Source organism: Cibotium barometz, chromosome 1 (genome assembly GCF_041138505.1).
Source record: "Cibotium barometz isolate CiBa-2024 chromosome 1, ASM4113850v1, whole genome shotgun sequence".
NCBI lineage: Eukaryota > Viridiplantae > Streptophyta > Polypodiopsida > Cyatheales > Cibotiaceae > Cibotium > Cibotium barometz.
In genome coordinates this window covers 38575293-38586774 of record NC_141046.1, presented here as the reverse complement: position 1 = coordinate 38586774, position 11482 = coordinate 38575293, and the positions used below count along the sequence as shown (strand labels likewise).

The 11482-nt window shown below is 38.8% G+C and overlaps 1 protein-coding gene across 1 annotated transcript; it reads right to left on the bottom strand.

The window, feature by feature from the left end:
- Positions 1–5452: 5452 nt before the first annotated feature.
- LOC147641968 (rho GDP-dissociation inhibitor 1-like) lies at positions 5453–8600 on the bottom strand. The gene is made up of 5 exons (XM_086801607.1): positions 7472–8600; positions 6989–7055; positions 6554–6772; positions 5989–6113; positions 5453–5897 (listed from the first exon to the last, which is right to left on the bottom strand). Exons 1-5 carry the CDS (start codon positions 7778–7780, stop codon positions 5829–5831), a joined length of 789 nt encoding a protein of 262 aa, XP_086657733.1. The 5' UTR covers positions 7781–8600; the 3' UTR covers positions 5453–5828.
- Between the last annotated feature and the right edge of the window lie 2882 nt (positions 8601–11482).

The window sequence follows — 11482 nt, the reverse complement described above, 5'->3', positions numbered from 1 at the left end:
CATCAAGCATTATGTAATGTCTTTCTCCAATTACTCCTTTTGAAGAGAAGAGTTCTTGACAATGTGGCTCATTGATAGTTAAGGGTGAAGGATATCGTCGATTGCACATATGCATTGAAGAGGAACCATACATAGGCATACTTGATCTATATGTATCAACTTGATACATAGGCATACCAAATACATTTGCCCCGCCTTGTTGCATCGGCCTCCCCAACACACTTGTCCAATATGCACCACTTTGATGCATAGGCACACTAAATACACAAGTTTCACCTTGTTGCATTGAATATGGAGGTAAGTTCCCCTTTCCAAGCATAGGTCCATGACTTTGATCACCATAATGCATACTAGCTTGAAGAGCATGTAATGTATTTGCATGAGTTGAACCCACAAAAGGCTTACCATCTTATAGTCCATTGGCTTGAAATGTGTTTGGTGCATATACATGCAACATTAGTTCACCATAAGTTTTGTTGCCTTTACCAAGTTCTTGTTCCAAGCTAGATAATCCACAATGGTTCTTCTTGATCAAGGAATTGGACTTGTCTACTATGCATTGAAAATTTTGGTCCATTATATCAAGCATGCTTTGCATGAAGTGCATCATGGTGTTCATATTCACGTCCCCACCATCCTTAAGCATTTGTGGAACATTAGGCATTCATGGAACATTTGCCTCTTGATGCATCCCTTCATTGACATTGTCATATATTTCTTCTTGCATAGTTCCTTGGGCATCACGCCTTGCATCCGATGTGCATAGTTCCTTGGGCATCACGCCTTCATTGACATTGTCATATATTTCTTCTTGCATAGTTCCTTGGGCATCACGCCTTGCATCCGATGTGCCCATTTCATGCTCAATAGCTTCCTTGTAGTTTCCTTTATTGGATTTGGCCTTCGTCGACATCATCTTAAATGTCAAAACAACTCTTGGAAAGGTTTCCAAACTCCAATTTGAATTATCTTAGGCTCTATAGAGAGGTAATTCTATGCTTTATTCACTTATATAGTTGCCTTTGACTTGGTCAAGGTTGTACTATTCTCTTATTTGACTTTTTTTTAAAAGTCATCCTCAACACAAAAGTGACCAAATCTTGATCAAACAGAATCCGATTTTGAAAATCTTTAGCTTGATGGAATGCTTAAAGCAAGCACGACACATCCATGTCAACACTTTGACAAGTTTAATTGGCAACATTCCTCTATTGTCATTTGACCAAGTCAAAGGTGCCAAAATTAACAGCTCTTTGGTTTTTCGGGAAGCTAATGGCATGTACAATTCACCCACATGCTCAAATCTCAAATTTAATTTACTGTTTCTGATTGGGCACCACTTTTGCCTTGTGGTGAGACTTGCCGATTGGAGATGCAAACGGTGTCGGAACGAAGCACTTGAGGACTCCAAATGTAGCCCTTGGAGGGTAGAATAAAGCTATGTAAACCAGTTGCAAACAACTCCAACTCTTTCAGAGACTGAATTAGGGATTAACACCACAACAAAAAATTGTCAAAATTGTCTCCACTTGCTATCCACTCCTTCCCTTTGCATTGGCAATGCCTTGGAACCATTCAAAAGCATGCACCACATCAATTTGTATCCTTGAGCATCCAAAACTAACCCCAAGTGCCATGCATATGTGCTTTTTGCCAAAAAAAAATGACATCTCCTTTGAATTTATAACGAAATCCCAATGAATTTCAATTGCAATGCTATGCCCATTGTTTGTCAAAACTTTGTCACATCAAAATACATCAATTGACAACACTTGGATGTCAATGAAATATGTTGAAGCTTGCTGATCTCCCGAGACCAAGCTCTTCCAACCCCCTTACTCAAGTTTGAAATCTAAGAGCAAAGGTTTGGGCTATGTCTTTCCCTCCATTTACTTAATCCACTCCCTTATTGCTTTACCACGGCACTCACAGCAAGGAAGATTCAAGAAAACTCTCCCCTTGGTCTCTCTGTCTATTTTTTGCCAAGGTACTCCTCTACCACAAACTAGATTCTACAACAAAAATAGCTTGCAATAGAAGAGTAGAGGTAGGGGATCACTTACAATTGACTGCATGAACTCATGCTATACAAAATTGTGGCATATATCATATGATTCCTCTTTTGACCCATAGCATGATCCATGTAATGTAGCTCTCCAATATCATCCCAACATCAACCATATGCCCTTACCATGGCATCCATGTGAGTATAGGCAACCCATGCATCCATGTATGTATAGGCAATCCAATGAATAACAACCATCCCAAACATGTTATAAGCTTTGAATATCATCAAATCCAATCCCAATGGCATTTGGAAACCAAGAATGACATCAAAGATCCAACAAATAGCATGTACCTCTTGACAAATGTTCATGTAAGTCACATTTGACAATCCATACGATCATGGATGCTTAAAAATAGTATGTGAGATTGCCCAAGCTTTTCATATAATCATGCATTTAAGGCCTACGGCATGTTAATAGGTCAATTATTTGCCCAAATGGTTCAAATGAAAGCATGGATGAGCATTAAGCCATCAATAGCAAATCCCATAGATCGTATGAATGCTTAATGGCAATAGAAGTTGAATAATGATGCAAGAAATTAGGTTTTTTTCAAGTAAATCTCCAAATCAAATGAAATGGTTTGCATAATAACATCATTGATTGATCAAATGATGTTTATGCACTCCTAAATGGCATGTATTGATGGTCAATGGTGAAATGAAAACCCTAATTTATTAACCCTCAAATCAAGAAAGAGGTAAATTCTTGTAACATTGTGATGCTAATCAATGTGTGAAGCAACATTGTAATGTTGATCAATGTATGAATCTTGAGCTTTCCACACCGTGAAGAATGGCGAAGAAAACGATAGCAAACTCATGGGTCAAAATGCGCAGAAAAACAACCAAGAAAAGAGACCTTACTCATTAGGAAATCACTTGCTACTTATTGGAGTAAGCCTTGAGCTCATGGAGTGGCCAATGTTGCAGATCTTGAGCACCATGACACCATGAAAAGCGCGCAGCATCCCAGACAGCCTCACGGCGAATTCGCGCAGAAAACAGGTCGTATAGGAGCTCAAAATGTAGGTTAAACTTCCCTTTCTCATAGCCCTAGGTTATGGCAACCTTATAGTTCAAGATTTGGGCCACCATAGCTCTTACAAGATCGAGCAAAGAGAGGAGAAAGGGCACAACGTGAGCACATAGATTTTCCCAAAACGTTTCCCTAATTTTGGACCAGGGTACCCCATATTTGTTCAAATTTGGTCCCATCTTGCCAATGTAGTCCACATTTTGATCAATTGTTTCCAAATCTCACATAAACATCCAAGAATTGGTCACCATCACCCAATCTATGCAATTTCATGCAAATTTTGCCAAAAACATCAAGAAATCTGAGAGAATTTCAAGAAAATTAAAAAATCCAAGAATTTCTCAATTATTCTTGAAACAAGGTTAAAGATGGATCAAAATACCAATGAAAGAAAGCAACATCTAGCTTAGCCTTGGATTAGCCTAGATTAAGAAGATTAGTCTAGGTTTAGAGAGAAGAGAGAGAAATGTCTTATATTCAAGTGATTATCAAAGTTCGTATGAGATTAGGCCCCATATTCACGTATATACTAGGCCACCCTTTCACACTACACTTATTAATGTCCATGGGTGTGCCCAACACTAGTCCTAACCCTTGGTCCCTTTCACATCCCCTTTATCCTTTTGGCCTTGGGTCCAAATTGACTAGAGTCCCCTTTCACTTTGTTACAACACCCCTCACCCCTCATGCACACTTTATGTCTTACCAATATGTGCATTTTATTGAGATTCATAACTAGAGGATAAATGGTTATATCTAGTAAGCACACCCCTTATTCATCATACACACTTTATGTTGTACCAGTATGTGCATTTGTACATATATTCTCACCCCTTATCGTTGTCGTGCTTACTTAAGTAGTTTGTCTAATTTTTTGGCCACTCAATAGTAGTTTTCAATTTTGATTTTAATATGGAACATGCCAATCTAGAAGACGGATCTATACTCCTTCCCTTATGGTTTTTTGCTCTCTCTCTCTCTCTCTCTCTCTCTCTCTCTCTCTCTCTCTCTCACACACACACACACACACACACACACACACACACACACACACACATTATCTTCTTATACATTGATTCTAGATATATATATACAATATGTATGCATTTCTTTTTGAAGCTCTTGATTTCTTAAGAAGCTATGGTTTGAGAAGTTTGAACCTCTAAAGATTTTATAATCATCTCTTTTATTACGCACCACATTATTGTTCCTTTAAGATATCATTTATACACATTATATTATCATTCCTTGAAGGATATAGGTGATTTTTAGGAAGAGTGAAACCATAAGGAAACTAGGTATATGTGGCTTGGTGCCAACTCCAAACAGGCAAAAAACCATGCAGTCACACTATTGAAGTAATCCATTGCAATTTAATTCTAAGAACATAGTTTTGAATTCCTTGCATGCCTTTTATTTTTCTAGATTTGGGCATAATGTTTTACTATCATTGATGTAGTAGATTGCTTTATTTCATCTCTTATTGTTTTTGCACTTTCCAAAGGCAACTCCAAATATAAGGGCAAAAAACCACGCAATCACACTATTGAAGTAATCCATTGTAATTTAATTCAAAGAGCATAGTTTTGAATTCCTTGCATGCCTTTATTTTTTCTAGATTTGGGCATAATGTTTTACTATCATTGATGTAGATTGCTTTATTTCATCTCTTATTGTTTTTGTACTTTCTAAAGGTATGTAATGCATGAGAGATTGGTTAAAAAATTTAAACATAACATTAGTTTTAACATAATCATTCCCTTTGAAAACTTGCAAATGTTGAAGTCTAACTATAACAAGTTCTAATGTTTAAACTACTCCATAAAAGCTCATGGGCTCAATTACCATTCCAAAGAAATGCAATGTAGGGTGGTAGTGCATGAGAGATTAGCTTTTAAAAAAATAATAACTATATACATAACATTGGTTTTAACATAGTTATTCTCTTGGAAAACTTGCGCAAACATGTGAGTTTCAATCACAAGTTTTCCTAATCCTTAATAAAGATTGGCATTTGCCACTTTGCCTCCTAGATCAACAACTTAATGGCGAATTTGATTTTGTATCTTAGATGGACAATATAAATACTATAATAAAGCAAGTTGCCAAGATTGTAAAATAATAAAATAAAATCAGTACATCAAAGTGTCTTGCATAATCATACTCTTTGAGTTGAGTTATGCTCTTACAACTTAGGAGATAATGTATGCTATGCTTCATGTCCATCAACCATAAGCAAAAGACTAAGTCTCTCTCTCTCTCTCTCTCTCTCTCTCTCTCTCTCTCTTAACATGCCTAATGTGACTAAAACATGGAATAAAACAACAATTAGCACACTCATTACTATATTGACCAAAAACTAAAAAGCTTTGTATTCCACCTCACTTGTTATCCATGCTAGTTTGACATTTTACAACATACTAAAATCCAATGGGAAAGACATAAGAAAGTGAAGCAAATGATTACTGACAACAATCTAGCATGAATGATGTAGAGAAGTTCGAGGGATTTCTATGGATCGAGTTTTTTGTTGATTACACATGTATTTGCCACATGGACAACATGTACAAGGGATGTGGCATTATAAACCTTTAGAGACTGGGACAACTGCAACCACCTACCTTATTTAACAAACCCTCCTTCAATTCGACTATCAAAGGATATCCTTAAAGGTGTGGATTACTTATCAAAGATTAGGTAACTTTCTTGTTAGGGTAGAATATACTACCAATCCTTGCAAATGCCAAAGGTATGTTGGATTTCGAGATGGCTCCGCTCATCGTCATCAACAAACTACAAGCAAGAAAGATCATGTGCTTAAATAAGATCAAAATGTAGTTGTGAAGACAGCTAAGATAAACATGAAATAGTAGATATGCCTTACTCTAGTTCTCGAAGTATAACTCCCACGTGCAAGGATGCCTGAGGGTGTGGTCTCCTCATCCGTTACATATGTGTAAGGATCACTTTTTGGTCCAAAGGTTCCTAACATAAGTTTTGTGTTGTCCACTACATAGATTGGAAGATCGCTTTGCAATAAGTACATGTGCACCCACAATTTCACAGTCCCTCTCTCTCTCTCTCTCTCTCTCTCTCTCTCTCTCATGTGCGCGCACACACACATCCCGTTGTTCTTCATCCCACTTGCTCACAGATCACATATCATGGACAATATGTGGTCCATGTATAACTTTCAAAAGCATCTCGTGCCTCAATTTAGGTAGGTGTTTTACACATTGTACCCACCCGGGAGAGTCCAAGAAAAAGAAGATCTCCCATTCTCATGGACAAGGAGTCTCCCCCTTCCATCCCCCCCCCCCCCCCCCCCCCCCCCCTTCTTATCTCCCATTCTCAAGGACAAGGAGTCTCCCCCTTCCATCCCCCCCCCCCCCCCCCCCCCCCCCCTCTTACCCAAAAAAACCCGAGGGAGGAAGATCTATAGGGTTTACCTCTAAATCCGTTTTTCCACACGGTGTGGATGTATTTAAGGCCCGACACAATGTTGCGGCGCACGGTGAATGTGAACTTGATTTGGTACGTGCTCCCTTCTTTGAGTGTGAAGAGGGGCGCTTTGAAGTTGGTTGGGAGGGGGAGAGAGATTAGAATGTCCGGCCGCCCAGCACATAGGATGCTGAAATTGAGCACTCGCACCTCGGGCTCTACGCCTTCTGCAACACACACACACAAAAAAAAAATCGTTCATCAATTTAGGGCAAAAAAAAAATCACAAAATGAGATCTAATGCTACCATTTTAAACTGGCCATTATGTACAATTACTGATCATTTCAGGGTTAATTCCGATTACACAGGTTATAATTAGTGCAAGATATATTTGATTACTCATATGGCTTGGCTTAATATATGTTTATTTGATGAAATATACCTTCTACTGGATCAAGCAGAACGCTCCCTAGAAGCTGTTCCTTCCATCTTCTTAAGCTTTCATCATCCTGCAATTAAGGAGATCAGAAAGCTCACTAAGAAACAGTAATCACCAATGGTCTAACAAAACATCCTTGGCTGTGTGTGTGTGTGTGTGTGTGTGTGTGTGTGTGTGTGTGTGAGTGAGAGAGAGAGAGAGAGAGAGAGAGAGAGAGAGAGATGCTCTTTATATACACAGGCCCAATTGCAACAATAAATCTTTTACACAAGGCTGAATTTTCAACATAAATTAAAATGTTGCACGCTGGGCTCTGAAATTATACAGTAAATAACCCAATTACAACTGAAAACCTTACAAATTATGAACAACTGAATTGTGTGGTGGTGAGCACTTGAGTTGAGAACTTTTTTTAAAAAAATCACACATGTATGGTAGTAATAATATTGTTAAATCCGATTGAGGAGGCAGAGAGTGGGTGCTCACCTTGTCTTTCTCTAGCTGATCCTTAAGGGGCACAATGGGGCTCACCACAAAGCTCTTGTTTATCATGCTGTCTTCATGTTCAAAATCCTCTTCTTCTGACTCACAAACGGAGCTCTTGCTGAACTGCCTGTGAAGATTTCCTTGCAAAATGCCCACATTGGTGAAGTCATTACCTCCAGAGGGCCCTGGCTGATCCCTTGTAGTGCCCATCTCACTACTAGCAGTATATGGACTTGTTGTTGTGGTGCTTGTGTCTGTTGTTGAGGTTGGAAGCTTATTGTTGCTTGATGCTCCCACTAACACAGACATTGTGTGTTTGCAAAAAAAAAAAAGAAGAAGAAGAAGAAGCTCTCTTCTTCTTTTGCTTGCTTACCAACCACTCAAAAGTCCTTATCTTAAGATTTCTTTTTGGAGCAATTCACATCCTAAAAACGCGTAAAGGGGTTAGCAAATTGGCCTTCAAAAGGCAAGGCAAATTTGAAGAGAAAAAATGGGACCCAAAAAGTAGGCAATTGGAAGAGAAAACTTGGCTTCCTACAACCCAAAAATGCAGAGAAATGAGGAGGGAAAGTAAGCTCTAAAAACACAAAACAAGCAAGTAAATTGCAGACAAAAATGAGCACAAGGAAAACACACAGTGTTTAGAGGAAATGGTAGTACTTAAACTAATGTACTTTCGCCTCTAAAGCCCTAATGGGTAATGTGAACAGAAGCTTCTACAGTAAGCTTAAAGCCTAAGGCTCTGTACCACACTAATTAGCCTCTGGAGTCTGAACCCTTGGAGTAGAAGACCCGAGTTCCAACTTCCAAGTAGGTTCATCAATCTAGGCACAGGAAGGAAACCAAAAACCCATTAAAAAGGAGTTCGAAATCCAATGCCAAGAATGAATTGGCAAGAGGGGTGGGACAAGCTGTGGTAACACCCTAACGATAATCTTAATCTGTCCACTAATCTCACATTGATAACCTTGGGGCTAACGATAATCTTAATATGTCCACTAATCTAACATTGATAACCTTGATGACTACACTAATATCAAGCCTCTAGAGAACCGTAATGTCTCCACTAATCTCAATGTTAATCTGCCCCCCTCCCCAAGTTCCTACTACTCCCGCAGTGCACAAAACAAGAAAGGGGAGACGCACGGAAAGGGGAGCAGAAAGGACGAGTACAAGAACTGTCAGTTTTATTGATGGTTGGAAATGGCGAGAGAGAGAGAGAGAGAGGTGGGGGGAGAGAGAGAGAGAGAGAGAGTGTGAGAGAGGGGGGTAGAGAGAGAGAGGAGGGGGGTAGAGAGAGAGAGGAGGGGGGAGTGAGAGAGTGTGTGTGTGTGTGAGAGAGGGGGGTAGAGAGAGAGAGGAGGGGGGAGTGAGAGAGAGAGAGAGAGAGAGAGAGGAGAGAGAGCGCGCACTAATGGTACAAGTAAGCTTTCGCAGGATGTCCGATGATGGTGGTGGATGATGGGAGGTGCTTGCCTGCAATATCCCACTCTGCGTTGAGCCTGAGTGTGTGTGTGTGTGTGTGTGTGTGCCCTCGCCAGCCTGTCCTGACCCCTCACACACACACACACACACACCCATATGCATCATCTCGGAGTGCGTGCCCACTCACCATTCCCATTACCACGTTGACCTTGGAAATTCCCCCTGCTTTTAGCCCACCTCCACATGGGCCCGGCCCCTGGGCCAGTTACTACTTACAACCTTAGCATCCTTTTCACTCTCCATTTAAGGGGGGCATTCGTTAATTTTTAACACCTTTAAATAATCAAATCTTGAAATCTTTCTAGCGTTAATTTTTAACAAGCATTTACTTTTTTTTTCTTTTTTCCTTAGCCAAAGGATATGCGCACATATGGCATTGATTATAAGAAAACTTTCAGTCCCGTTGTGCCAAGATGGCAACAGTGAGAGTTGTGATAGCAGTGGCTGCGTCAAAGTAATGGTCTTTACATCAGATGGATGTAAAGAATGCATTCTTACATGGGGATTTGCAGAGAAGAGGTGTATATGTTGCAGCCACCTGGTTTATGAGGATGTGAGTCACCCCGAGCTTTTTTTTCTTTTTTTCCTTTTTTATATAATCAAATCTTTCAAGCATCAATTTTCTTTCGCCCATCCATTTCATCACAGTAGACTAAGGTGTCTTCACCACAAAAAAAAAACAAAAAAACAAAAAAACAAATTCTAGGCTAAGGTGTCTTCTCCCCATACAGGTTTCCTCTTCATCTAAAACCAAAAATTTGATGACAATAGCATTATTACTTTTACATTATTATTACATTTTTGTCAACCGACTCAAACCAAAAATTTGATGAAAATAGCCGTTATTATTGCATTTTCATAAAAGTACAAACTTGATGAAATTAGTATTACTTTTACATTATTATTGCATTTTTGTCAACCGACTCAATTGGCGGTCTCCACACTAGGCCACTCCATCACAAAAGTCGAAAAGTTTTTGTCCCTCCAACCAAGCTTGATTTTTTACAGGCACCTTAGCCCTTCAAATTGACCGGTTTAGTGAAATATAACAAGTTTTTTTATATTTTTAGTATAATTTCTTATGGCATTTTTAAATTTTTCGAGTATTTTTAGGCTAAAATGCTTTTTAAAAAAAAGAGTGTGACCCTTGTCAAAAAGCAACTATGCCAACAAAACCACCACTAGGTTTTCCACATATTGATAAGGTGCCAAGTAACCTCTACCAAGAGCTCTCGTTTAGTGCATTTTCAACTCTTTGAAAATTAAAGTTTGAAGCTTATAAAATTTTTAAAACTTTGAGAGGTTTTAGTTATGAAAACCTTTATAATCTCTTTTCGTATATAAATAAAACTTTAACTGGAGTTTTGTCACCATTTCGGTAGAAACCTTATTTAGTTTTTTTGCATTAGTCTCTACTAATAAGCTCCCATCCATTCAAATCTAGAATGGTCACATAGTGGCATAAATTCTTGAATTGAAGAGTTAGAGCACACGGCAAAGAGCGGGTCTCCTTTGACCAATCTATACACGGCAAAGAGCGAGTCTCCTTTGACCAATCTATACACAGTTAACGGGTGCTAATGGTCTCCTTTCGACCAATCAAGATAGTTGAAGGTGCTTTACACACTTGGGTGCAATAGCTAATTGCCCATTGACAAATAGATTGCATATTAACTACTAATGGGCACTCGAGAACTTTGCCTCTTTTTGTTGAATGACAAGGATGTACACACTTAAATGGGTAGGGTGATGAAAATGGCTTAATGTCAAGCAAGATTCCTTGATAATGGTCAATGAGTATTGGAGATCTTTGTCTTTTGTTATTTCAAAGAAAGTGTGTAAAATCCCTAAGGGACTTTACACATCATTCCTTTGCATACACAATGCATGAAGCTTTTGCATCAACGATATAGTAAGTCCATGTAGAACAAGATGGGCTCATGGCATGGGCAAGAATAAGTGGCACAAAACATGCCACAACCATTACCATTCTCTTGAATTATACCCCAAGTTCTTCAATTATACATAATTAGTAGAAGTTGCACCACAATTAGCTTATATAAATAAGGAGGAGTTTCAAAAGTTAAAATCCTCACCAGCTTTATTTTTATCTACTTTACTATATGCAAATATAATGTGTAGGGCTTACTAACATATAGGCAAGCCCAACTCTCCACATAAATGTAAGAGGAGAGATAATAATATAAGAATGGATGTAACTTAACACACACGTGACACATTAATCAAGGATTCTAGCATAGCAATTCAAAATGGAAAAGGAACATAAATTAGGCCAAAAAAATCTCATGATTAGCATGTCTAATTATAAATAATAATGCCACCAACCCCTAAAGGGTGCACTTTCAAGGATACCCTTTTATGTATGACAATTCACCTCACACTTCATAGCATGACCACTCATGTGATGTTCACCTCACACTCCTTAGCATGTCCACTCATGTGATGTCACAGAATCTTTAAAAAACCCCATCTTATCATATTATTGAGTTGTCCCTCTCTATGATG

Excerpts from the sequence above, each read along its gene's own strand:
- LOC147641968 (XM_086801607.1), bottom strand. The coding sequence starts at position 7,780 with ATGTCTGTGTTAGTGGGAGCATCAAGCAACAATAAGCTTCCAACCTCA. Across the intron at positions 6,114-6,553 it reads GTGGAAAAACGGATTTAGAG|TGGACAACACAAAACTTATG; the intron begins GTAAACCCTATA and ends CAATCTATGTAG. Across the intron at positions 5,898-5,988 it reads GTTATACTTCGAGAACTAGA|TTTGTTGATGACGATGAGCG; the intron begins GTAAGGCATATC and ends TCTTGCTTGTAG.